General features: G+C 54.5%; 15 protein-coding genes across 15 annotated transcripts; 10 read left to right on the forward strand and 5 right to left on the reverse strand.

Moving 5' to 3' along the window:
• Positions 1-1,904: 1,904 nt before the first annotated feature.
• On the reverse strand, positions 1,905-3,095 carry CONPUDRAFT_159487 (uncharacterized protein; the record flags this gene model as incomplete). The annotated part of the gene is made up of 3 exons (XM_007776558.1): positions 1,905-2,078; positions 2,135-2,349; positions 2,414-3,095. The coding sequence occupies 3 exons, from the start codon at positions 3,093-3,095 to the stop codon at positions 1,905-1,907; spliced, it is 1,071 nt and encodes a 356-aa protein (XP_007774748.1).
• Positions 3,096-3,460: 365 nt separating this feature from the next.
• On the forward strand, positions 3,461-5,638 carry CONPUDRAFT_77565 (uncharacterized protein; the record flags this gene model as incomplete). Its single annotated transcript, XM_007776559.1, has 9 exons — positions 3,461-3,682; positions 3,730-4,143; positions 4,196-4,294; positions 4,355-4,453; positions 4,504-4,602; positions 4,667-4,768; positions 4,816-4,908; positions 4,962-5,097; positions 5,148-5,638. The coding sequence occupies 9 exons, from the start codon at positions 3,461-3,463 to the stop codon at positions 5,636-5,638; spliced, it is 1,755 nt and encodes a 584-aa protein (XP_007774749.1).
• Positions 5,639-6,080: 442 nt separating this feature from the next.
• CONPUDRAFT_159489 (uncharacterized protein) lies at positions 6,081-7,320 on the forward strand (the record flags this gene model as incomplete). Its single annotated transcript, XM_007776560.1, has 5 exons — positions 6,081-6,216; positions 6,269-6,280; positions 6,341-6,527; positions 6,590-6,737; positions 7,006-7,320. 5 exons carry the CDS (start codon positions 6,081-6,083, stop codon positions 7,318-7,320), a joined length of 798 nt encoding a protein of 265 aa, XP_007774750.1.
• A 1,678-nt stretch (positions 7,321-8,998) lies between these two features.
• Positions 8,999-10,052, forward strand: CONPUDRAFT_159490 (uncharacterized protein; the record flags this gene model as incomplete). The annotated part of the gene is made up of 4 exons (XM_007776561.1): positions 8,999-9,148; positions 9,206-9,409; positions 9,460-9,677; positions 9,821-10,052. 4 exons carry the CDS (start codon positions 8,999-9,001, stop codon positions 10,050-10,052), a joined length of 804 nt encoding a protein of 267 aa, XP_007774751.1.
• Positions 10,053-10,708: 656 nt separating this feature from the next.
• Positions 10,709-11,405, forward strand: CONPUDRAFT_77568 (uncharacterized protein; the record flags this gene model as incomplete). The annotated part of the gene is made up of 2 exons (XM_007776562.1): positions 10,709-10,990; positions 11,031-11,405. The coding sequence occupies 2 exons, from the start codon at positions 10,709-10,711 to the stop codon at positions 11,403-11,405; spliced, it is 657 nt and encodes a 218-aa protein (XP_007774752.1).
• An 847-nt stretch (positions 11,406-12,252) lies between these two features.
• Positions 12,253-13,385, reverse strand: CONPUDRAFT_159492 (Cse1-domain-containing protein; the record flags this gene model as incomplete). The annotated part of the gene is made up of 5 exons (XM_007776563.1): positions 12,253-12,413; positions 12,465-12,580; positions 12,642-12,775; positions 12,836-12,982; positions 13,044-13,385. 5 exons carry the CDS (start codon positions 13,383-13,385, stop codon positions 12,253-12,255), a joined length of 900 nt encoding a protein of 299 aa, XP_007774753.1.
• On the reverse strand, positions 13,381-13,919 carry CONPUDRAFT_36442 (uncharacterized protein; the record flags this gene model as incomplete). Its single annotated transcript, XM_007776253.1, has 4 exons — positions 13,381-13,472; positions 13,537-13,624; positions 13,736-13,780; positions 13,839-13,919. Coding segments are annotated over 4 exons (306 nt in total), but the record flags the coding sequence as incomplete, so codon positions are not given.
• Positions 13,920-13,977: 58 nt separating this feature from the next.
• CONPUDRAFT_159493 (uncharacterized protein) lies at positions 13,978-16,326 on the forward strand (the record flags this gene model as incomplete). Its single annotated transcript, XM_007776564.1, has 10 exons — positions 13,978-14,223; positions 14,277-14,314; positions 14,374-14,525; positions 14,584-14,884; positions 14,938-15,005; positions 15,122-15,387; positions 15,437-15,535; positions 15,619-15,822; positions 15,866-15,946; positions 16,024-16,326. 10 exons carry the CDS (start codon positions 13,978-13,980, stop codon positions 16,324-16,326), a joined length of 1,758 nt encoding a protein of 585 aa, XP_007774754.1.
• A 678-nt stretch (positions 16,327-17,004) lies between these two features.
• CONPUDRAFT_159494 (uncharacterized protein) lies at positions 17,005-18,478 on the forward strand (the record flags this gene model as incomplete). Its single annotated transcript, XM_007776565.1, has 4 exons — positions 17,005-17,151; positions 17,578-17,739; positions 17,790-18,417; positions 18,453-18,478. The coding sequence occupies 4 exons, from the start codon at positions 17,005-17,007 to the stop codon at positions 18,476-18,478; spliced, it is 963 nt and encodes a 320-aa protein (XP_007774755.1).
• A 1,050-nt stretch (positions 18,479-19,528) lies between these two features.
• On the forward strand, positions 19,529-21,183 carry CONPUDRAFT_159495 (uncharacterized protein; the record flags this gene model as incomplete). The annotated part of the gene is made up of 2 exons (XM_007776566.1): positions 19,529-19,697; positions 20,561-21,183. 2 exons carry the CDS (start codon positions 19,529-19,531, stop codon positions 21,181-21,183), a joined length of 792 nt encoding a protein of 263 aa, XP_007774756.1.
• A 384-nt stretch (positions 21,184-21,567) lies between these two features.
• On the reverse strand, positions 21,568-21,855 carry CONPUDRAFT_38821 (polysaccharide lyase family 14 protein; the record flags this gene model as incomplete). Its single annotated transcript, XM_007776258.1, has 2 exons — positions 21,568-21,683; positions 21,726-21,855. Coding segments are annotated over 2 exons (246 nt in total), but the record flags the coding sequence as incomplete, so codon positions are not given.
• A 61-nt stretch (positions 21,856-21,916) lies between these two features.
• On the forward strand, positions 21,917-22,087 carry CONPUDRAFT_66256 (uncharacterized protein; the record flags this gene model as incomplete). The annotated part of the gene is made up of 1 exon (XM_007776289.1): positions 21,917-22,087. A coding segment is annotated over one exon (171 nt), but the record flags the coding sequence as incomplete, so codon positions are not given.
• A 70-nt stretch (positions 22,088-22,157) lies between these two features.
• On the reverse strand, positions 22,158-22,649 carry CONPUDRAFT_159496 (uncharacterized protein; the record flags this gene model as incomplete). Its single annotated transcript, XM_007776567.1, has 1 exon — positions 22,158-22,649. One exon carries the CDS (start codon positions 22,647-22,649, stop codon positions 22,158-22,160), a length of 492 nt encoding a protein of 163 aa, XP_007774757.1.
• A 743-nt stretch (positions 22,650-23,392) lies between these two features.
• On the forward strand, positions 23,393-24,044 carry CONPUDRAFT_159497 (uncharacterized protein; the record flags this gene model as incomplete). Its single annotated transcript, XM_007776568.1, has 3 exons — positions 23,393-23,458; positions 23,520-23,600; positions 23,904-24,044. 3 exons carry the CDS (start codon positions 23,393-23,395, stop codon positions 24,042-24,044), a joined length of 288 nt encoding a protein of 95 aa, XP_007774758.1.
• Positions 24,045-24,122: 78 nt separating this feature from the next.
• Positions 24,123-24,388, forward strand: CONPUDRAFT_159498 (uncharacterized protein; the record flags this gene model as incomplete). Its single annotated transcript, XM_007776569.1, has 2 exons — positions 24,123-24,299; positions 24,356-24,388. The coding sequence occupies 2 exons, from the start codon at positions 24,123-24,125 to the stop codon at positions 24,386-24,388; spliced, it is 210 nt and encodes a 69-aa protein (XP_007774759.1).
• Positions 24,389-25,067: the final 679 nt, after the last annotated feature.

The raw sequence follows: 25,067 nt of genomic DNA on the forward strand, positions 1-25,067 counted from the left end.
TGATGATGGATACTGCAGAGCAGGCGGATGAGAGAAGTTTCTTGGGTGAGGACGAAGCGCTCGCTGACAAGGCTGGCTTTGATGCATTGTAGAGGTCAGTCTTCTACTACTCAGCGTGCTTTCGTTAGTGGCTCACCGATTTATGAGCAGTTTCTTATAATCAAATGGTCATATTGCCTTCAAAATGAGATCCGGCTTGTTATGCTCCCACATATTGCGAGTGATTTTACCTTGAGTTTTGGTCCATGGTAAGCTCACACTTATATGATACTCGATGGTAAGATCCTGACGATATGATATTCTGCTATATTCTGTTCTCATATTGTGGGCTGACGCTTAACCAATGTTGAATACTTGCCATTTACGGTCATACAGGATTCTATCAATGGTAATATTACAACACTGATAACCTTGTTTATGCCCCGAAAATTTTCCCCCGATTTAGTGATGACTGTTAGCCCTGGTGGCCTTCTCTGTCACAAACATTTCTGGCAGAGTTGCGACCGAGTAGTTGAACTCTGGCGGATCAAGTAAATGGGGAAGCCGTTGCTGCTCAGGCGCAGGAAAGCTGGGTGCCGGCTACAACGCCCCGCTTGCTCAACTCCGACAGCGGCATCCTCATCAATCAAATGCGTTGCCCGTTCACGCCACTGCAACCCCTGTTTGCAACGCGCAATGCCGTTGCCGTTGCGGCGGCTTCTTGTCAATCCAGCCGCTCACCCCTGCAGCAACTCCGCCCATCGGCCGCCCCGCTTTGAAACACAAATCAGGCCGGTTACTCGCACACGCACTTATAAAATGCTTGGCGGATCACAAAGTTCCCAGAACTGGCCTCGTGCGATTGAAAGAGTTCCAACCTTCCTGCCAAGCGGAACCTTCGGAACGTGCAGCATTGTTGCCCAATTGAAGATAGCGGGTGAGGCGCATGCGGCGCTCTTACCTAGTTGATAACCCTGTGAGAGTTGGTTCTGGGCGCAAATAAATATAGCCCTCAACCGCGAATAACTCAGTGCTTGAAATGATATTCACGAACGTAATACACTACATCCATGCTCCAACGGTGAATGCTAAACAATCAACGGCCACCATGCAGACGAAGGACAAGTGATCCGAATGTTCGTAAGGCGAAGAGCAGGGACTCATTGCCTGTCTGTGGCAGCGACGACAGCGAATGCTGAGCGGGCCATACTTGTTAGACAACGACAGGGGACGAGAAAGACTGGGGGAGTTAAGGCGATAGTGACTGGAACCCGGGCGTGAATAGTCTCATGAGCCATTGAGTGATACCCATGGTGATGTGTCTCTTCATAGGGCCGCGACGAGACAGAGGACATAGAGCGACCGGTTGTCGGGCGGCTATCTGGAGACACCAAAGGGAGAGTGGTCGCCGTTAATGAGCATCCCGGAATAATCGGAGGCGTGCGAAGTGTTGACTGAGAGTCCAAGCGCTTAGAGCGGCATGCTTCCGGACCGCAAAATGCACGTGACGGAGCGGTTGAACGGCTTCTCCGCCATGAACAACCCGGTGCTCGAAATGATATTCATGAACGTAATACACTACACCCGCGCTCCAACCGTGAATGCTAGACAATCAACAGCCACCACGCAGACGAAGGACGAGGTGGAGGTTGACTCCAAGTTTTGGAGAGGTATTAAAATACCCTCCACCTCGTCCTTCGTCTGCGTGGTGGCTGTTGATTGTTCTAGCATTCGTCATCGGAGCAAGGATGTAGTGTATTTCGATCGATCCTCACGAATGTCGTCTTCTCGAGTTGTTCATGGCTGAGAAGCCGTTCAATCCCTCCGCTATGTAATGCCCACGAAACCATTTCATTCGCTATGTACTTCTGTCAATGAACCTCGTTTGCTACGCTATTCGACTTGTAGAAAGAAAGAAAAAAGAACTACGCCCTACGCGGATGCCCGGCCTTGAGGAGGGTGAGAGCGTTCTCGAGCTGGGACGCCACCAGCTGAAAGTCCCTGGCCCACTTCTGCATCTGCCCGAGGCGCACGCCCATCTCCTCATAAGTGCGCTCGAAGTCAATCATGCGGTCGCGGTTAAGTTGAACGACCGACGCCTGCAACAGAAATAGTAAGTATGGTTAGAGGAGGCTTTTGATAGTAAAGTACTTACGTTCAAGAACGTCTCAGCGTTCAAGGGAACTGCGATGATCTTGCGGGGCGTCGGCTGCGCTGTCGGCTGCGCTGTCGGCTGCGCTGTCGGCTCCGCCGCATGATGTCCGCTGCCGCCCCCCGCGTCGGAGTCCGCTGTGAGGTCGAGGACCTCAGCGGCTTTGTCATACTTGCTGCTGTAGTCGATCGCGCCCTTGCGACGCTCCCCCGGCTGCGCTGAGGAGGAGCAGTGTTGGGGTGAGTAAGGCGGGCGCCAAAAAAGAGTGGTGTAGATACTTACTTTCGATCTTCCTCTTCTTCATGGGCGGGGCCGCCCCGCCGGATATGACGATCACCTCGTCGTCATCCTCGTCCTCGCCCTCAGAGTACTGGGACCGTTCCTCGCCGGCCGAATTGCGGCGCTTCAGGGATGCCGTCCCCCCTTGGGCGACCGCACTGCGCTGATCGCCCTCGGCGTCTTCGACAATGCTGCCTTCTTCGTGGCTGCCGCTCACACCGTCCTGCGCCGTTTCCTGGGCGGTGACGCGAGTGGGCGCGGGCGTAGCGGAACCCTTGGACGGGGAGCGCGCAGGCACGGCGGTGCCTTTGGATGGGGAGGGCGCAAGCGAGGTGGACTGAGATGGGGGGGGAGCGGACGCGGGGGCGATAGATGGCGGGGGCGAGGGGACGATGGGACGGCGAAAAACGCGCTTCTGCTTTGGCTTGACTCCAGACGCTGTAGACGCGGGCGCGTTGTCGTTGCTCTCGTTGCTCTCTTTGCCTTCGCCATTCTCCTCCTCATTGTCCTCGCCCTCTTCGTCCTCATCGCTGCTGTGCTCGACAGACCCCTTACTGAATTCAGTCCTTATCAGGGGCGGTACGAAGACGAAGGGCTGCTTTACCTTCTTCCCCTGGGACGTAGTACGAGTGGCGACGGAGCGGGGCAACAACATAGTCTCGTACATTCCGCGAGTGGCGGACATACAAGGAGTACCTGCTATTCATACTTAGTGGGCGCAGCCAAGCGAGAAACGAGGACTTACTGAATTTCCTCGTCTTGGTTTTCTTGTCCATGAGATGGGCGCAGGGGGGAAAGAGAGAGATGGGCTGACGCGTCGCAAACGCGATCTAAGTAATCTGAGGAATCAAATTCCGACGCGGCTTCCCACGCAGAAGCTCAGATGCCGCAGATGCCGGGCTCGCCTGAGCGCGCCTGCGCCACCGCAATAGTTGCCACGCCACCGCAATACTTGCACGCGCCAGTTGGCGGGTGCTTAAATAGCAGTGTTTGCGGCATCAAGTAAGTCCCCCCACCCCCATTCCGGCTTCAGCTTCACGTAGCAGCGCCATGCCCCCCAAAAAACTTAGATCACTCGCCGTTCCTCCCTTCCTCAACGAAGGAATTCGCTTTCCCCAGCAAGGGCAGTTCATCAAGGACGCCGACTTTCAAGCGATCGTGGACGCTCTACATCGCCGCATTATATTTGCTTTGGCCCACCTCGGTCAGTCTCCGGCGGAGCTTCCTCCTGCGATTAAGAAGTGGTTCAAGGGCTTATGGAGCATTGAGCTGGTAGGCCCGTTCGTTTTGAGTTGTTACCGGATTGACCGCTGCGAAAGGGCCACGCCCAAGCTTTTTTTTCGGCTTATCCCGACAGAATGAACGGCATCGACGTCGGGGTCCCGGAACTTTTTGGCGCCCTCACTCGTAACTCTCAACCGCTCAAACCATCCTTCCTGGAGACGCTCAAAGGAGAAGGGATCGAATTGCCTTCGCTCGTCGAGCTCGAGACTCTATCCCTGGACCTTGGTACCGACACCTGGTGGACGGAGCTTCCCGATAGGCTCAGCGCGGTTCAGGACGCGGAACCCAAGAAGAAGAAGCGCAAGGCCAGAGTCGAAGACGCCCAGGCCCAGCCGCCGCAGAAGAAGCCTCACACCGCAAAGTCGGGACCAGCAGCGACAACTGATGCGTCCATCAGCTCAGTCAAGGCGCGCAAAGGGAAGGTCAAGATGATCAAAGCGGCCCCCATGGTGAGCAACTCCATTTCAACCGAGACTTCTCCCTACGCTAACGATTCTGCAGGCAACATCTGGAGCTCCACCCACCAATCCCAAGGGCGCAGCTGCTGGGACCATCAAGGCGCCCAAGGAGAAAAAGAAAGCGACGAAGGCGGAGTCAAAGGTAAGTAATTGCCACTACTAACTACTACTAATACATGTATCTTCATTCATCACTTTGTAGGTTATCCCTGAGACACCGCCTGCCAACGTCGAAGGCGCGCCTTCTGCGTCACTTGCAGCGCAACAACGAAACGACTCGGCGACCAAAGCCAAGTCCCAGGTGAGTCAGGGTGCCGCAACATGGACATGTTCTCGCTCATTACTTTATAGGCGAGCTTCAAGGTGCTGCCCGCCAATGCCGAAGACAAGCCTGCTGCCCGGTCCAAGGTGCTCAAACAGAGTGAGTCGGCAAGCAAGGCGGCGACCAAGGTAAAAGTTATTTGATACCGCGCAGACGCATACTCACGTTCTACGCATTCCAACTGGCTAAAAGAGTGCTACGGATGCCGATAAGCCGAAGGCAAAGTCAACGCCGAAGCCGGCTATTGCAAGCATGCGCCCAGACGCTCAGGAAGCAAGCAAAGGGCTTTCGAAGGTACGCGTCCACACAGGACAGGAGATTTCTTTCTCATCGCTTGGCAGGGGAACGTCAACAACCCGGCTCACTCAGCACTTTCAATCGAAAAGGAGAGAAGCCAGCGGTTGAACAGAATTAGTCCTGCTGAAATGGGCAGTGTAAGTGGTCAACTTGGCGAGGATCGCTAGTTATTTTGTTCACGGTTTTTAAGGTATCGCAGTGTAAATCAGGCAGGAGAGTGCCGGAGGAAACGAAGAAGGTAGGCAACAAGGACTCGTTGGAGACGACGCCGCCGTCCGAAGGGCAGTCCAGAGTCTCCAAGTTGATCGTCCCCCCGGCTCAAGCGGGTGAGTCCGCCCGGCTGAACGTTTTTATATCCTGTTGACCTGGATTTTAGACCGGTCGCTGGACGATGGTTCAGCGGCTACCGCCTTGAAACTCGAAGGGGTCAAGCACCTGCTCCACCTCGTCATTAACGCCTTGAAGTCCATCGAGGAGCAGGGCACTCGCCTAGATGCCAACGTGACCAAGTTGAGACATACTTTCGACGGCGTTGTCTACCTGCAGAAACCGCATGCCTCGGCATCTACTGCAAGGACAAAGAAGGAGGCCCAAGTCGAGAAGTCCTCGACAGAATCAGCGCCGCCCAGCGCTCTCAAACCCGCCCAGAACCAGACCGTCCTTCACATGAATGCCGCCCCTGGCAATCGCAAGTACGCGCTGTCCGCCATTCCTCATCGCATTTCAACCGGAGCAGCGTCGGCTGCTTCATCTACTTCAGCCGCAGCTGTTGGCGATATGCTTGCGGACACGTCCGGGGAAGAAGACGGGTCCGAGAAAGCGGATGTTGATGAGATGGAAACTGACGATGGCGATCCAGAAGCTTGAAGTGAGAGGCTGATGTCTGATTATGAATAGAGTCAATTATCTTCGAGCTAGAATTTCGTGTCTTATGATCAAAACATTGATTTTCGCGTTTATGAATGGCGGGTGAACCCGATGCAAGCGATCGAGTCCAGCCCGCAAGGGGCCTGGCTTAGTTGCAGCCGCATTGCATTGAGTACCGGCTTGCCCTGCGCTCACTGGAGTTGTTGGAAAGTTTGTTAACTTGCATCCAATACACATCCGCGTAAAGTGGTTCACTACTATAGATTGCTACCAATACGAATACCATTCCCGTGAACAACCTACTAGTGCTCGAAATGATACTCAAGAACGTAATACACTACACACGTGCTCCGATGGTGAATGTTAGACAATCAACAGCCACCGCGCAGACGAAGGATGAGGTGGAGGGTATTTCAATCTTCATTTCAATGCTGGACCCACCATGTGTGCACCCATCGCAATTTACTATATTGAAGTGTCGCGCGGGTTCCCACACCCTTTCTTTCCGACCATCTCGCCATCCCTGGCATCGGCCCCTCGCCGACGCTGGGGGGTTTCCCCTCTCGCCCTCGCTCTTCGTTCTTCGTCGCTGATATCAGCTCGTCCGCGCCGCGGGTAACGATCTCGCAGCCGTCCTTTGGGGTGAGTCCACGCTCCCTTCAGCCCTCTTCCTCCCGCTCACCACTCCCCTATCTATCCTAGTTCTCCTCATCATCCGACTTTGGGCCCACGGGTTTCACAAAGTGTTGGAAAGCCTCCGCCGTGCTTCCTTCTCGTCACCCATAGCTCTGGAACATCTCCAGGACTTCATCTACTTTGCTTACACCTTCTACATCGGCCTCCTCGAGGAACCAGCCGTCTTGGAGGACGATCTCGCAGCCGTCCTTTCGTGTATGTCCACGCTCCCCTCAGCCCTCCTCCTCTCGTTCATCTCTCCCCTATCTATCGAAGTTCCTCGATCTCGTCGATGCAGGCGGTCGACGCTGTCTATGCCCCGTACGTCCACGAGCTCCCATACCGCATTCCCGCCTCTAACTCGCAGCTAAATCTTGCTCGACCACAACTCGATGTCCGGCTCGGCTCGTCGTCTGTCTCCCCGGTACTTCACCACGTATCACGGCTTCCGTCTGATGGCTGGTCCTTCATTAGAACTCGGCCCCACCTCCGCATGAAATGTTTCCACGTCACATAACCGCATGATATCGGTTTTTGTCCGGGTACGCGGGCGCTGCATCCACGATCTGTACCTGACGCTCACCTCTCCCAGTTTGTAGGCTCACAAGTCCACACTTCATTCGGCTCGTCTTTTCACCTCGCGTGCTGGCAGGAGTTCGTAGGGTCACAATTGTCTCACATTCGAGACAAAGGTACGCTTCCGTTTCCTTTCACTCTCCGCCTTCATTCGTTCATCGCCCGTCGTCGGTACTCCCTCCTTACACTTACGTCTATCACCATTTGTCGGTCCGATTGCACACCTGGCATTCCTTTTCTGTCCCATCAAACCACCCTCAGGCACACTCCGAAACGGCACACCATCCAAACCCGGCCCTGCTGCACCATCATCCCGTCGCAAAACTCCCCTCTCATGCGCTCCTGCACCTCCAGACACTGATGGCAGCGCAGCACTTCCTGACGGACCGTTCAAGGAGTACAAGCTCATGTCCTCCGCGTCGAACGACTAGAAATACGATTCCATAACGTTTGATTCGACGCCACGGCGCGGACGAGCGCGAGCGCGATGCAGGTGGAGGTTGGATTGCTATAGGACGCGAGTACCACGTAACGCCACACCACGATACGATACGCTGTGGATACTTGTAAACTGACAAAACTTCGGGTTTGATTGGACATCGCTTTGGTCACACTTCCTCAAGGGAATCTAGAGATTCTGCGCGCCGTGCCGGAACTAAACGAAAGGCTTCTGATGAAAATGATGTTGAGCCCGAGGAAAGCCGTCTCCTGCAAAATCTGGGCGAGGTGGACGAGGCAGCGCTAGGCAGGGGGGCCGGCCGAGTCCCGCACCGCCATCAGCGGTACCGCTGTAGCAGATGCTTACGTCTCCAACGCTCACTAGAACTCTTCGCGCCGGAAAGGAGGCCAGGAGTCCGGAGAAGGCGTGCGGAGGGCGCGCGTAAACGATTTCACGTTGACATTCCGACGCAATAACGCAGGCGTAACGTAGGCGGTTGCTCAACAATAGAATCGCGGTTATGTGCCGCTTGGTGGTGATAGCAAAGCGCCTGCTACCTGGGTGCGAATTTCAGAGCCTTGGCTAAGACTCATACCTTGATGGCGGCGCAGCCGCGTTGGAGCGGTTGAACTCATTTGGAGCAAGCCGGCGCTGTACTGCCGCGCCACCATAAGCGAACTGGACGATAAGAAGACCCGGCTGAGCAGAAATGAGAACGGGTTGCCAGCCGCTTTTGGGGCGTTTACTCTATCTCCGGCATCGTCGACCGCCGAAGATTCTATCGGCCAACATTACCCAGGCGCTCACTGAAACGATCTGCTTGCATGGCGACGTCCCGGCTTCGGCAATGCGTAAGCATGCGAATACGGCATCTTCGGTTGGTTCTGAATCAACTAGGTAAGATTGCCGCACGCGCCTCACCCGCTATCTTCAATTGGGCAACAATGCTGCACGTTCCGAAGGTTCCGCTTGGCAGGAAGGTTGGAACTCTTTCAATCGCACGAGGCCAGTTCTGGGAACTTTGTGATCCGCCAAGCATTTTATAAGTGCGTGTGCGAGTAACCGGCCTGATTTGTGTTTCAAAGCGGGGCGGCCGATGGGCGGAGTTGCTGCAGGGGTGAGCGGCTGGATTGACAAGAAGCCGCCGCAACGGCAACGGCATTGCGCGTTGCAAACAGGGGTTGCAGTGGCGTGAACGGGCAACGCATTTGATTGATGAGGATGCCGCTGTCCGAGGGGGTCGGCGGCGGGCCAGAAGCAGCGGGGCTTTTTAGCTGTTGCAGGCGGAGTTGAGCATGCAGGGTGTTGCAGCCGGTGGGATCCAAGGAGTTGCAGCCGGCATCCCAGCGCAGCGCCGCCGCTAGAAGCAACGGGGATGAAGCGGATTGATGATGCCGCTCAGGTTACGGCTTCTTCGGCATGGTGAACGCATTCAATCGAAAGATCTCTGAAGGACATGCGGCAACCGGCACGTAAGCGCCCCTCCTTGGCAGGCTGAAACTGCGAAGTTGCGCGCGACCGTAGGGCAACGTGGAACGCGGAGATCACGCATGGGCTGACTGAGCCCCCCCTTTGGGTCCTTATAAACCCATAGTTTTCCTTCTCTTCCCTCAACCCCCTCGTTCATTGTCTCCTGCAGTTCTTGCCTGCTAATAACTTTCCGCCTACCCATGTCCTCTCCGTTGCGGCCCCCGCACGTAGTCTATCCTGGCCGCCGAAGCAGTTTACCTCAGAATGACGTCCACACCTCGATGGCGTCCACGTACTCTTATACGCGGTTTGTCAGATTGCGCGTCGCTGTAAATCGCTCTGGCTTCGTTGTGAGTCCCCGCTTTTATTCTGCTCGCTGTCTGCCTTCGCTGATGTTTTGCTCGTAGTTTGTCGACGTCATCCCGCAGGATGACGGGATCTGGGTATCTCTCAGGGAGTCCGACGTCACTGGACCTCCTCGCGTAGGCGAGTCGCTTCACGCGGTTGACACGTCCGTCGAGCCCGGGGAGACCCTGGTGCAGTTCATCCTGAATCGGAACGCTGAAAGACGCGGCATATTCGGCTTCACCGTCAATCGCCGTGGCCTCATTGTAAGTTTCTGATGATTTGAACTTTATGTTATGTTCCTAATGGTGTGTAGGTTCTCGACGTCAGCACTCAGGGCTCCAATGTCATCGTCGCGGTGAAGAGAACTCCCGCCTTTGCGCACTCCCGTAGAGAGACACCCGACTTAGACAGCGGGGACAGTGGGGATAGCGGCGACGATAGCGATAGCGACATGCCGGAGTTCCTTCGCAAGCGCAAGGCGCTGCCCGCGCCCTCTGAGCCCTCCGCGTCCAAGCGGTCGAAGGGCGAAGGGTCTTCTGGACAAGCAAACTGAAGGAGCGGAGCCGCGCTTTCCGCAGTAAAGTCATGTAGGTATATCGTATGCTTAGTACATGCGTGCCTTCGTATACCTAGCGTTAAATATCAAGTGTTGCCGAGTCTGAACTACTGTCAAGCGCGCGCTCACATGCGAATTGTGAATCTCCAGCCCACACCTGTATCACCAAGCCCGGCCAGATCCTCGTCTTCATCGACTGGATCCTTCACATTGTCTCCGTCGTCTCTAAGCTCCAGCTCATCAGGCACAACGAGGCGGACGCGATGCTCGATGCAGACAAAGAGTACTACATCGGCCCTAGCATCAGCGGTTTCAGCAGCCGCAAAGCGTTCGAAGATGAAGAAAGGTAGAAACGGCGACAAGGCCTAAGGACATGCATCTTTATTCCTTACTACTTAGTCTGCCCATGTGTCTCAATTCTACATATTTATACTGTCATGTAGCAAGATGAGGACGGATGAGGATCTCTCGCCACGTCGCGTCCTTGCGTTCTTGACGTGACTCTTTGTAACGGTGCCGACCCTTCTCGGCGCATTGCCAACGCACTCCGCCTCTACAGTCTCATACCCCGCCCGCATGCCGTCCTCAGCATCCGCTGTCTCACTCCTTTGCCCTTGATCATCACTCATACACTCCTTTTGCCCCTCGTATATTTCTCTTTGCCGTATGACTCCCCCTCACACGTACTCCATACCAGCATGACTCAGAGGCCAGCTTAGATACCCGACGTCGCTAGGAGAAGGACTTGGACTAGTATATATAGGACCTCGTAGCAGTAGCTAGAGGCCAATTACATTCCTTAGACCCAATTTAACTTACATTGGCTGGTTCTATCCTGTTCAAACCCCTGGTGCCGTGTTACCGAGTTACACTCCGGTTACCCGTCACATCTTTTTGAACCTCCTTTTTAATGCTTTTAAACCAATTCCATTCGCATTCGTTCGCACCTTCGGACTGATCATCCGCTCGGCCCTCGCGTTCGTATCGAAACCCATACCCACACCCTATGTCAACCAACAACAACAACCGCTATGACCTGCGCCGTCGCGGCAACGAGCCCGGTGCTCAGCCTGGGCCCGACACCACTGCCGCGTCCTCTATACCCGGACCTTGCGACTCTGCCGTGACGCCCTCAGCCAACGGGTCTGACAGCTCTGCTGTCTCATCCCTGACGCCTCTGCCCGACGACTCTGTTGCCGCGGCTAATACCCCTGCTAGCCCCTCTTCGGAGGAGGCCAGCCCCAAGCCCTCCGGTGCCTCATCTCCACGTCTGCTCTATAGCGACGTCGTGAGATCTCCGAGGACTCCTTTCACCTTTATCTGCACAGTTAAACCATGGTACCCATGTGTCTCCGTTAGCTAGCCCTTATATGGGTAATAGAAGTGTTGATAGTCACTCACCTGATGCGGAAGCGCTGTCTGCGTACATCAGAAACATGAGTGTGGGTGATGAAACCGAGCCGAAAGGCTCTAAGAGAATGAGCCGCAACGAAGAGGAACCCATAATGGAGGACGCTACATCCCTTCTCGAGAGAATGAGTGACTCAGACCTTAAGCACCTCGCCAATTCGCATAAGAACTTCCTGGCGAAAATAGAAATGAGCCTTCAAAGGAGAATTAAGGCAAGGACAAGCATCCTTACCGACGAGAGTGAATCGGCCTCCGAAAGGGAGAACGTAATGCCTGCTGCACCAAGTGTGTAAGCAAAAGGCAAAGGCACCGACCCCAGGAACTGGGGAAACGTTGCCATACCTGAGGAGGGGTTCGATGTTGAAGCCCAGCGTCGTGCTCTCCGGGACATTAAAGACAATTAAAGCCCAATCTAAGAAAGAGACAAAGCGTCAAGGCGACGTTAGCAAAAAAAAAAAAGCTCTGCAAAAGGAGAAGAAGTGCGCACGGTTTCTAAGGAATCCTCTTCGGAGGGATCATCGTCTTCTGAGGACGAAAGCGCGCGAAAGCGCAAGAAAACGCGTTCGCCGGCGCAACTAAAGTGTCGCGCCGAGCACCTGATATGGCGGGGTTTATTCATCCCCTGCCTTGGGCCTGTGCCGAAATGCGTAACCCATACGGAAAGAAGTTCCGAAAGAGCAGGGACACACCGGCGCTGGCCTCACTAAACCACGTAGAGCCGAGTAGTTATCTGGGGAGGCTGTTCAGCCGCCTCAAATGGGGGGAGGACTTCCAAGCCACTGGTGTCGGATCTAAGGCTTCGAGCTCTTCAGTACATTCGCGCGTTGAAGACGACGACTCACCGAGCAGCTCATCGAGCGACTCGTCGAGCAGCACGTCGGGCGGTTACCATACCGATGGGTTGTCAAGGTCGAGCGGGATGACGTTGTCGCCGTCGTCGTCATCTAGCTCGTCGTCATCAGCAAACAACAACGCACGAAGGCGTTCGCGACACCGTTCGTGTAGAAATAAGAGAAATAAGCGAAGATCCTGAAAAAGCACGCTAAAGCCAATCCCACCTACTAAATATGACCGAAGCGTGGACTCAGTGTTATACCATGCTTATTTTCAGGACCCAAAATCTCCCGTTTGTCTGCAGTGTTACCGTATGGGCGCCGAGATGCTCTCGAAGATATACTGGTCAAAGTCGGGGTTACTCGGGTTCTTCGAGATCGTGCCCAGAACCTGCACGAGTCTCTCGAGCGTTTGCTGGTATACAGGCATCAGCGTCTGTCGCGCCGTCACGATGACCCGCATTACACCTGTCAACGACCGTCAGCGTAAGAATGATAGTCGAAAGTAGAGGAGCGTACATTTCATCAGGTGGACGTTCTCCGCGACCTTTTCTGGCGCACCGGCCTTCTCGATCTTGGCTAGCACGGCGTTGAGCAGCTTCGGCGCGGCTTCGTGGATGTCGGCCTGGGAGAACCTGTCGAAAGCGAATGAATATCCCGCCAGAAGCCTCGGTTTCGTGAGGACATGGCACGTACAGCAGACGGTTCTCTCGCTTGAGAGCAAGTATCCTCCCGATCGTAATTGCCGCGTACGTGTATACTATGTACATATCTGCGCTCAGATGCCGGACGAGGAGGGGGAGCACGGAGAGGAGTTGGTGTTTTGTCAGCTTAACAAAATGTCGTGTTAGCCTATGGTTCTGCCTCGATGACAAGACTACACGGCTTACCTGGTGAAGCAACACCAACAGAAACCGAATCGCGTCAATCCGAAGGACAGAGTGCGTCTGACCAGGCTGGGGCTCGAGATTCGCATACACATCCTCCGAGAAGAACTGCACGACATCTCCCTGGGAGTTTGTCGACGTGATGCCATGCTACCGTATACCACCTTAAGCGTTTTGTTGTACTGACACACAAGCAGCGAGTGAAACTCACCTGCACACTCCCGGTCCCGACCTCAACTGCCCCAAACAAGGTCACTGCACTGTCATTCTCCTGCCACCTCTCCGGCAGCGAGCCCCTCTGTGACGAACCTGCCCACGACGCTCGTCGTCTCCGTGCTATACCTGCAATGACAAGTGCGTCCGCGGTTGCCTGCCTGCGCGTGTCCTCGGGAGCAGCGACATTGGACCCGCCCGCTTCGACACCGCCGCCGATGCTGAGCGAGGCGATCTGCAGGCCAGGGGCTGAGGCGAGGTCGCGCAGGACGTACTCGGGTGGGTCACCCTCGAGCAGCTCGACCTCGTGTGCGCAGGGCCGCGTTAGAGAGGATGACATCGCGGATGAGCGAGGTGATCGTCTCAGGGGCGGAGAAGAGGGCGGTGCAGTGGCCGCTGCGGAGGGCGGTAGTGATAAAGTGGAGGGCTTACGAGACGAACTGGATGGGAATAGTTGGGTGGATGGAAGAGAAGAGAGAAGGGCCACGTACGCGCGCTGTCGTCACCAACATCTTTGGCCTTGTCTCCCCCGATCAATGTCCAGACGCCTTGAACGAGGGCTTCGACGAATGAGCCTTGCTGCAGGATAGAGCATGATGTAGAGCAACGTAATCCGAGCGCAAGGTCAGTCGGACACGTCTCCAGTTTACACGGATCAGGAAACCAGCTCACCTCGTCAAGCTCGAATACTCTCGTCTTCAACTTTGCCGGTAACGATGGCGTTGGTTCGTCTTCCTATTTCTCTCGTCAGCATTCTCATGCCCATCCATATGACGTGACGTGAGACAATGACATCCGCCCGGAACCGAGGTGGATCCCATGGCAGGAACCGAGTCCACCATCCCTGCGTGGGGTCGAAGAACTCCTTGTGCGAGTATGTATTCAAATATTCAAGCTTCAATCGCCGGCGGAAGACCCTGACACGTCAAAGCATGGAATATCTCCACGAGAAGGATCTGCGCCTGGGCCAGGCCCTCGAGGCTCAAGCGCCCACCCCGACGCTCGCCGCGGCAGCATTTGAGTCGGGAGAGAGCACGAGTGTGGTGGGAGAGAGCAATGAAGGGCTCGACGAATCGGGAGAGGACGATGTTGATAGTAGTAAACAGAGGGTCGGAGTGGACTTGAGCACGCCAGGGGGAGAAGATGGCAAGCGAGGCCTCGAGAATAGCTATGGTGTAGTGGGTTAGCGAAAGGGAGTCAAAGCGGGTGCTGAAATCATCGCAACTGTAAGATCGTTAGCACAAAGAATGGGCGAAGGCTTGAGCGCGGGTGCGTACGTACGATCGCAGGGCCGACGGCGGAATGCTTATCTTGATAGGGAGATGTAGAGTTGACGAAAACAGGCTGGATAATGCCGAGGACGGCGACAACGAGGAACATGAGAGGTGGGCGGAGGCGACGGTGTCGACGCTGGGGGATGGGGTAGTGGGGTGGATGGTGGTCGGAAAGCAGGAACAGGGTGGCCCAACCAAAGACTATTGTAGGAAATCGCGCGGGGGTACAGCTACTTCCCATTTGGGAGAGCCGGTGGCTCGTAGCGCACACTTGGCGCCCCGACTTTCCCAAATGGGAAGTGGCTGTACCCCCCGCGCGATTTCCTACACAGTCATTGGGTGGGCCATCCTATTCCTGCTTTCTGACCACCACCATCCCGCCCGCCCTTCCCAACGTCGACGTCTCCGTCGCCTCCCGCCCCATCCACCTCTCTCATGTTTCTAGCTTCCTCTATCTCGTTGTCGTCGCCGTCCTCGGCATCAGCCGGCTTGTTCTCATCAACTATCCATCTCCCCATCAAGATAAGCATTCCGCCGTCGGTGCTTCCTCCCCCTGCGATCGTACGTACGCACCCACGCTCAAGCCTTCGCCCATTCTTTGCGCTAACGATCTTACAGTTGCGAGGATTTCAGCACCCGCATCGTTAGCCGCATCGTCCAGGAGTTCATGCACCGGGATAAGAAAGGTACGTCTTTTCGAATTCTTTTCCGTGGCGTCTCTGGTTACTGATCATTTGCCCTAAATCTTTCCTCGATCCCTCGCGCTCTCCATCGTCTGCGCACCGCTAACGAGCGTGTCGAGGGCATGAGATCGTCTTCGTTGGTGGTTCCACTCGTATCCCCCGTACCGTGAAGGTCGTGTCCGACTTCTGCCGACACCGAAACCACTCGCACCGCCAAGGGCGCCAAGACGGCGCCGGCCACGAAGTCTCGAGGGAGGAACAAAAAGCCCGCCGCCGCTACTCCCGTCCCTGCTGCGGCTGCGGCTTCCGCTTCTTCCAAGACGAAGAACCCTACCTCGAAATGGGTCAAGGAAGATCTTCCTTCCTACTGCAATGTCAAGAGCCTGTGGGCGTTCGTTTTCATTCCGACATTCCTAGCCTGGCTCGGTACCTAGCGGGCCATTTGGGGCCCGAGCTCTGCATCAGCACTTGAGGCTATGAAGGAGATCTGTGAGGTTGTTTACGACCAGGAGATGCCGGAAGAGCAGGACACGGTAGAGGGAGCTACCTTCGGCTAGGTACGTGTCATTTTTTGAGGAAGTCTGTCACTCATCTTTTATCTCAGTGCAAGCAGTAGGAAAACGACTGGCGGGCCAACTTCGGCTCCACCGTCATCGCTGTCCTCCTCAACAACTTCGTCGAGAAAGACATGTATGATCAAGAGCACTCTGAGGAAGATTGCACGTGGTACGCTGAGGGCCTCCTGTGCGAGTCCGCCTTCATGCATGAGGAGGTCGCCGACGATGGCACGTTTCTCATTTCTCAACCCTCTTCGTGGCAAGTTCATGGGCAACATCATCGCGACACACTACTCATCAACGCAGGGCTACGTTGAAGTGCCCACTTTGGACGAGCTCACGGGTCTATACGCTCCGTGGGGCGCGATCACGCTCGTCATCACCGCAGTAAGCCTCACTATCATTCATTCCGTACTCCTGTCAGTCGTGCTCCACTGGTGTATTCATGCTCTTCCCGCCGTTAGGGCGAACACCTCATGAGTGCCAATAAGAACGGCCGCTTGGAGCCGAACGGAAGGACCGGGAAGCAGTCGACAACCATCTCAACTTCTCGGAGCAAAACTGGTCGTCGGCCTCGTCCGCGTACTGGATGTCGGTACAGGGCTGCTGAGCCTGAGGTAATAGCGTCGGCCTTCGACGCGTCGGCGCCACATTCTAACAAGGTCAAGCGAGGCGAACGCGAGACAAACAATGAAGACGATATCAAAGTCCCGGCCGCCATCGCTGAAGCTGAAGATAGGCGGGCGAAGCTCAGATTCTGTAGATGAGCTTCTATTTTTGCCTTGTCCGTGCTCGTTAGCCTTTATAGGACGGGTCGCTCCATTCTTGGTCTCAATCGAACGCTCGCGCCTCGCTGTCCGTGTTCTGCTTCGATCTGTACCTCAAGCTTCAAGCTTCAAGCTTCAAGTCCGTTATCGTCATCTTTTTACGCTCTGGGTATTCACGCAGCCATCTTTGCTTATTCATTTGTAGTCATCGTTTTCCTCTCCCACATGCATTACTACGTCTATCTACCCTTGGTCTCCCTCTCCCGCCAGCCGGTCTAGACTGCTATATTTATCTCGTTTTTACTCTGCTTTCCGCTTCTTGTTACGACTGTATATTGACATCAGGCGGCTTCGAAGGTCGCTTTTGGACGCTTAATAGACGCTTTCCCGTGACCGCTACACTATGCCAGGGTGAAAAGTATGATTAAACTAGAATAAGCAAACAGTAGGCGGCGCCAATGGGGGAAAAGCAGTTATAAAGCAGAAGGATCTACTTTTACGCTCCTTTTGAAACCTTGCTTTCTTTTAGGATCATTCATAGTCAAAAAGTCGGTCAAAGCGCTGAAAAGCGGCCTGTTGATTTCCTGATGGAGTATGTCCCTCGGGTCAGCTGGTGGACAGTAGATTGGTTGAGTGAGGGAAGGCATCGGGAAAGCTGACGCTGTCGATGCATCCGCCATGTCCGCGAAGGCGAGGGCATGGAGTCAGCTGGGGTCTGAGCCCTACTTGGGTGGGATGGGCACCGAGCCACATGATGGGGCCAAGGGCGGTGACGGGGCGGATGTTGATGACAACAGGGAGTTGAGGCGAGGGTGTCGGTCAGCTGTAGGCTGATCCAACGCAAGCGCTGTTGGCGGAAGGGGTCCATTCGGTACCATTAGGCATAGCTTTTTGATGTGAACCTGCCCGGCACAGAGCGGCACAGCGTGTAGTGTCATACGTCTGACCCAGAGTTAGCATCAATGCAAATATCAATGACTAAGCATTTTGCCCGAGCGCGAAAATCTGCTAAGTCCCGACAGCGTACTGTCAGGGCAACGCCTATTCATTCTCCTATACCCCGCATTCTCTAATATCTAATCTATGCTACACCGTAATGCATCGGCTGTGACAAGCACTACACCATGGACATCTTTCGAGCGTCAAGAACTACTCAAACAAATTGCTACTGGGTGCTTCCCCGACTGGGCAGATGGACCGCGCTCGTTTCAAGTGTCTGCCTGGGCAAGAACACTGCAGGGCATCTCGTAGCTTGTAGTTATCCCGACAGGAGGAGGGAAGACAGCAGTCTTCTACGGGTTGCTGCCCATTCTCGAGGCCTTGCGGATGCAGCCGGTTTGGGGCGTGGGTCGCATCCCCAGCAAGCCGGCTGTGATCATGGTGACGCCGTTGAATGAGCTGGGCATAATGCAAGTGAGTGTGTGATACTATGGTGGATTGGGGCACCTATCTTATAGTCTCAGGCTGCAGAAATGCAAGCCCGGGGCATCGAGGCAGTCGCTGTGAATGCACAGACAATAGCGCAGACCAGACTAGAGGGCCGCGACCTTGTCGATGAGGTTCGGCTGTGTCGGTGGCGAGTATCTATCTGGAGCCCAGAGAAACTCGTCAGCCAGGGATCCAACAGCGTTTTTGACGATGAAGACTTCCGCAAGAACGTCATCGCATACGGCGTTGATGAAGTTCACGTCGTACCAGAGTGGGGGAACGCGTTTCGTGATGCGTATCGACACATTGGCTCTCTCCGCAATCGCCTTCCCTCACGCGTTCCTGTCATTGCATTAACGGCCACGCTTACACCGGGTCCCGAGCAAGCGAGCGTCTGCAAAGTTCTCGGCCTACACCGCAATCAGTACCATTTCGAGCGTCATTCATGCGAGCGAGCCAATGTGCAACTCACCGTCAACGAGCTGAGCCATGGTTTGACGGGCTACAGCTTCCCGGATATCGCCTGGACCATTTTGGGAGCCGAGAAGGTCGTTATATACTGCAAGACCATCGACCTAGGGTTCCGGGTTGCAGTCTACCTATGGTCCCTCTGCACCAACGGTCAGGACAAGAGGAAGACTGTTAGAGTGTGGAACTCGCTCAGTAGGTTGTTTACAACATGAATTTACGCTTACCAGAGTTTGTGGTCGCCGCTGCCGGATAACTGGCATGGCACCTGTTCGACCAAAATCTTTATTGATGTATGCATGTAGGATATACCACATCACAGGTGCGTTTTCCTCCGAGATATCTTGAAGCTTTTTCATGCTAAAGTCGCCTACAGTAGTATTCCAGGAGATGAGTGGCCCTAACGCTCGTTGCGGCTTCGCAGTTCCCGATGCCCTAAGATGAAGACCTGTTTCTTTCTTGCCCATCTGGCCGCCCTCTTCCCATACCCTCCTTGATACAAGATCAACAGCAAGGAGTCGGAATGCTGGTGTTGCAGCCTGAACCGATGCAAGTTTGGGCTGACAGTCCACGTCGACTGATGCAGAACAGATCTGCTGTGAGGTCTGCCACATTTGGTCCAGGATCTCCCCAAATCCGTATGTCTGTCTGCCGTTGAGCAGACTGATTAGCATTTTCTGATGTCTTGTTCTTCGCTTTGGTAGATCGTCTGATTTGTCTCCTCTCCGGCGAAAGTAGTGATACATGGCATGCGAGACAGTCCAGCCAAGTTCACCTTGAATAAACATGAGAAGAGCATCGAGTTTGTCGTCGTCAGAGCGTGCCGGTTTTCGTTGAGCACGATCCATCTCGCCCTCGTATATGGACTTGCAGGAGGAGATGGGTCAAGAAGCTTATCGGGCGTATCGTACGCTTGCATTGCGCATCTCGCACTTGCTTGCCCACAACACCTTCAAGCTAGATGACTCGATGAATCACTCGTATGTTTGCACTGCTCCTTCGCTAGTAAAGTTCTGCAATCATTGGAATTCCTCAAATATGGATCTCATGCCTTCAATAGTCTTATATACGAGAGATATGCAAATTCCATTGTGTTCGTGTTGTAGTTCGTGTCGCACTCTGGCAGATCGGATAAGTCGGAGACTTATGATGTCACCTGTCAACGCAGTCATCCTCCGCGCGTAAGCGCTCGCAACGCATCAGCATGCCGCGTCATCACATCACAAATGCTGTCAAAAGATCAGCAACGCGCTCGGCATCTCCCGAACGGACCCCTTCACCTCTCAAAGGCTTGTAACTCTGTACCATGCCACCGGAAATGCTCTTGAACGCCGCTCTCAACACCAAGGTTCGGCGCACGGATTATGTTCGTAGTCTGTATTTCTTCGTCATATGCCACTTCTACGGCGGCGAGCCGTCCGTACGGTGGCTCGTCGAAGGAGTAAAGGATCCGCGTAGATCCGGTCCAGTTGAAGGTATGTGCACCGCCACTGCCGCCGCGCCGCCGCGCCGCCGCGCCGCCACGGCGGCATATGCCGCCTTTCCCATTTCCCGGGTGTTCTCCACCAAAGGGCCCTTGCGTTGGAGCAGACCTTATACCATCAGTCAATTTATCGACTATCATAAATTGCGGTATTACTGTGATTCACCGTCAGAATAGACAGACTTTTGTGCAACGCGTGTGGAATATTTTTCCTTCGCCCAACTTGCTTAAATTTAGGTTTGAGATGTCCTTGGTATGCGATCTACCTTACAAAAAATCGCTGAGTGACGCAAGCATAGGGTGCATGTGCACATTAATGCACGAATCAGTGTTTTAGGCCGAATACCGTCAGAATAGACAGTCCGCGCGGGTGGCGATAATCCATATTAGGCAGGCCGTCCACCATAGCTGGTCTCAAAAAGGAAAGTCAGCGCGTTATCGCTGAGCCGAATTCGCCGTTACAGCGGCTATAAGATTATGGCAAGGCTCGAGAGGACACTCTGTCATCGTTCCGACATATTGAGAGTTGTCGCCTTTTGCAGCGCCCAAAATTGTTTCAACGAAGGGTAAAGATGTCCTTAAAACATATAATAGCTCTATCATCCACACTGTGTCGCATGTTCACAGCTGGTTATCCGCCGAAGCTAAGAAAAATTTTACAACACCCTGTTTTTCATGCTTTGAGGCTTGCAGCTTCACATCCAGACATTCCCTCGCCAATCGCATGTACAGGCATAAAATACAACATGTTCTCGTAATTACCATGAATTTAGTTTGAATGATTTGCCAAGGAAACGGGCACAAAAGCGAGTTGTCTATTCTGACGGTGGTGTCTACTCTGACGGTGAATCACAGTAGGTCTGCCAAGGGAGACTAGGTCAGCTGGTGATGCGGCAGGAAATGAATCAAGTGAGGGCATCGAAGGAGCTGGGGGGAGTAAATGCACTGTTGGGGCGGATGAGTGGTCCCACAGAAAGGCGAGGGGCGGGGGTGTTGAGTCACCTGGCACAGAGAGCCTGGGAGTGTGCCAGCAGCGGACCACCGCGGATGGGCATGTATGTAGGCAGATGCATCTCGAGTCGCTCGTTCTGACCAAGTCGCCGGTGATGGACGTGGGGGATCTGAGCGAGAGGAGGTTCCCGAGCTTGCAGGACGTGTTTTTGTACACGGACCAGTTCATCATATCGTCCCAACCGTTCTCGCTTCCCAAGGTCCGCGTCTTCGGGTTCTCGTACCGCGATCCGTCGTTTGACAGGCCGCACATTTTCGATGTTGCTGATCTCCCTTCGTTGAGCACGCTGGTGATCACGCTGCGCAGCGAGACGCATCTGCAGCACCTCGCACAATTCTATGAGCAGCTGTGCGGTGGGCTTTCGACATTCGAGGTGCTCCTCAATCGCACCACTTCTTGGTATGGGAACCGAACACTTGTATCGAGCCGACTACCGAAGGCGTCGGCCATGTTCAAGTATCACTAGCTGTTTTCTCCAACCTTTATAGCGTATAAAGCCAGTTGCTATGCAAGGTGTGTACCGGGCGTCACATCTTAGGAGGTATCCGGAGAGACGGAGGCAGGTCACGGGCTAGAAAGATAGGTTTCCTACTAGGGTTATCGCCACTTGAAACTGCATACCAGGTTCATAATGATCACAGACACTAAAGGCAGTCTGCATAACTTACGAAAGAATGCATGTGCTGTATAGTGTGTACATCGCTGTGAACATACCTCGCTACTCGATTACTACTGCCTCAGAGAAATCGGAGAACTACACTCTCAAATCCTTGGGCAAGGCCCATTGATGCCCATGACCTGTATCGTGCATTCAAAACCTGCAGAAAAGACTACTCGAGCTGGATTTCTCACCTCCAAAGGACGTCGAGAAGTGTATGCCCTTGGTCCGTGAATCTGCGGTCTCGCGAAGGATGAGGCCGTCAACGTTTATGCCGAGTTGCCCATCTACCCATAATTGCACTTCCCCTGCGGTTTCTCATATCAGCAAAGTCCACGCGTTTGCTTTACGAGAATGAGACGTGTCGTTTGCCTGGCCGATGTCGCTCAATCTCATACGCTCTGCCACCGTCACCCAGCGTGCCTTTGGCCGTATAAATGTGCCGCAGCCTATTGGCACTCCGTAGTCTGGGTTCACAATGGAGCGGGGAGGCACGGCGGACAGTCTGTTTTTGTGTTTTGCCAGGCGGGAGGTATAGGAACATAGCACCGAGTTTCCTGTCATCGCGCTCATGGCACGCGATTTCCTTGCCATACCCGCTACCTCAGTATCCGTGGAACGCTTGTTCTCAAGCTCGCGTCATGTGCGCAGGGACTCACGTTCATCATTCAAGGCTAAGACTATCACATCGGTGATGTGTGCTAAGAAGTAGCTAGAGGATGCTGACCTATTTTACGAAGCGACTGCAAAACCTCGGTGATACCACGTAATCTGTATATAATCTAAACACGTAGAGCAAGCCTCCTGCGCAGCGAGCGAAGCCCTCTGGCTGAGCACGTATCAAGGTCTGCTCGGAGACTAGCCCTCCCCACCGTCTTTGCAGAACGGTCAGCCTCGGTGATATGAATTAACACATCCCCGGCATCTTCTCGCCTCTCACCCACTCCCGCTCCGCATCCAGCAGCACCCTGTAGCCTACGCGCGCCTCCCGTGCCCCTTCCAGCGCCTTTGCAAACTCCGGCGGCCCCGCGGTATAGACACGCTCGAGCCTCGCGGTCCGAGCGCCGGTTGACGCCGCCCTTCGGATAGCGCGCCTGCCACGCGGTGCTTGGTGCTGGCGTGCCGTCGGGCGTAGTTCCTGCCTCTAGGTACGAAGGATCCGAGGATGCGGGTGGGGAGACGAGCTCGTGCGGGAGGAAGAAGGCCTTGTGCACGCCGAGGCGTCGCCTGTTAGGGGTACGCAGGCGAGAGAGGGGTGGGTGACCGAAGCACATGTGGTGAAGCCGGTTTTCAAGTATGTGATCCGGGGAAGAGGTAGGTTTGAGACATGCTGGGAGGGTGAGTGGACTGGGGGAGTAGGAGGAGGGTAATGGCGAAGAGCGCTTGAGAGGTTAGGTTGGATGTGGGGCGGAGGCTCAGCCTATGTGGTGTCTTTCGATTCGGTCTGACGCTGAGACGGGAGAACTCTGGTGGTTTGCATAAGTTCGACGTCAGGAGGCAACAAGGGCTATGTTAAGCGTGTGTTATCTGAGGATATACGACACCCTCGGGCTCTGAGCTTTCTTTAGCAGGGCGTGTCGAGTTGTAGTATCCGATGGTGCAACTTGTGTACATGAGGCATGGTGCCAAGGTAACCGGTAGCCTACGTTGAAGCCTAGGATATGATTTTCCGAGTCAATTCCTCCTCATGTCAGATGTAATCGTAAATGAGGAGAGTGAAGAGGATGGGTGTGCACTCAGATAAGAAAGGTGCCCCGACTTTTGCCCAAGTCTGATACCTCGGATGATGTCCGTAGACAATAGGGGTTAAATACCCAATTCAGAAAGTTGTTTACTAAGAGCTTTGGATCCAAACAACGCTTCGGCAAAAGTATCAAAAGTTGCCGCTTGACGTTCCCCCTTTCCAAAACTTTGGCCCAGGCCAAAACCTCACTCCTTCCTCTTCAAAAATTGCGGGTGAACTCGTTCTCGAATTTTGACTGAAGCTCATCTCGCCGAAAACCACCACAACACCGCTATGGATTCGGACTCGGATATGGAAATGGAGGTTGACGACGTGCCGGTTCAGATGAATCGCTTCAAGGTGCATATATGCCTTGTCATCTAGTACATTTTTCTGAATCACTTTAATCCTCTACGCTTAGCACCAATCGCGCGCGGACCAGCTGAAAAGCGTACACGCGCCTACGGCCCTCGATCTATCCAAGTTCAACATGGACATCGGAGTACGTACTCTACTTTCCGTCCTTCCACCTTTCTGATCTGACGCGCCCGCATATCACAGGACAATGAAAGCCACTTATACGTCGCCCTGCAAGACTGGAAACAACGCTATTGCATTTACCCACTTTGCAAAACGAGCGGATGGACTCGCGCTCTCCATTCCGCTGCTTATTGCATAAACGGAAGGAGATCATCGACCTATGGACAGAATCAGTTAAAAGCGCCGATGACGATGGGTTGAGAGCATTTCTCGAGTACGCAGTATCCCTGCACTTCTTTCCGGACCAAGCTGATGACTCGTAAAGCCTCCTCCAATAACTAGCTCACGACCTGCGCACGACCCTCCCCCCTCCTTCACATCCATTCTCTCCACACTCACCGCCCTCTTTCCACGCGGCCTCGAGCCACAAGCTCTCACGCGCTCCTCGCTGCGTTATTATCAATGATTTGACGCCTCCTTGTACCCTCGCTCGCACTGTGAGTCGGAACGCCCGCGGACGATGATCATTGAGACGTGGACAGCCATGCGCGGCGTCCTCGTGCGGTGCTGTTCGGAGACGAGGAGAGCGGTCGCCGAGGTGTGGACGGGTGCGGTACGCAGGATGAAGGGTGCCGCGAGAGCAGCCGCGGTGAGAATTATGGTTAGAGATATGCGCGGGGTGGGAAATGCAGCTGCGTGGATCGTTGGCAAGGAGTGCAAGGTTCGTTCTAGCTTTTCTCTGCCTTTGGTTTGGAGGAAACTGACGTCGGCCTGTAGAGCGTCTCGCAAACTCTCTACATTGCAATATAGACAACAATAAGCATCAGAGGCAGAGCACTGAGGCTCTGAGGGTGTTAATCTCGCTGCTGGGCTCGCGATCCCGCATCACGGCCACTTTTCTCGATCATCGCTACAGAACTTAAGCGGTTTCGTCGTCCTGTAGATGAAGCAAGTCCTCATCCACCAAGGACGCGGACATGTGGGCTGAGCCTAGCCTGTACCGAATTGTATTCCCGTCGCCCAATCCCCGACCGATGACTAGTCTCCCCGTTGTCGAGTCGGCGATCGCGCCGTCGCAACAGACGGGGCCGCTTGATGACTCGGATGTGTATGAAACAGCGAGCTCGCATATGGCGAGCGACGGGAGAGGCTCGAGGTCGTCCCAAGATATGACGATGTCGCCAGTCTCGGACTCGAGTGCGAGCCGTCGTCGGATCAACGCGGATGCTGACGCAAAGCGAGATCATGCTGCAGGGCTCCAACGCGCAGGCTTCGTACGTCCATCCTCGTTTCACAGTCGCCTTCCCTAACTAGCCACCTACTCGTCATTTAGGACACAAGCGTTCGCATCCCTTTTCAAGCTCTTCGCAGAGCTCCAATGCCTCAAAAAAGTCTCCGAAGATACCATTCAGGGCGCCGAGGGCCGGCATCGCCCAGATCGACTTCGAGGAACAGATGGCCGGCTACCAGGCCGCGTATTCGCGCCTCA

This window comes from Coniophora puteana (genome assembly GCF_000271625.1).
Source record: "Coniophora puteana RWD-64-598 SS2 unplaced genomic scaffold CONPUscaffold_17, whole genome shotgun sequence".
Classification (NCBI taxonomy): domain Eukaryota; kingdom Fungi; phylum Basidiomycota; class Agaricomycetes; order Boletales; family Coniophoraceae; genus Coniophora; species Coniophora puteana.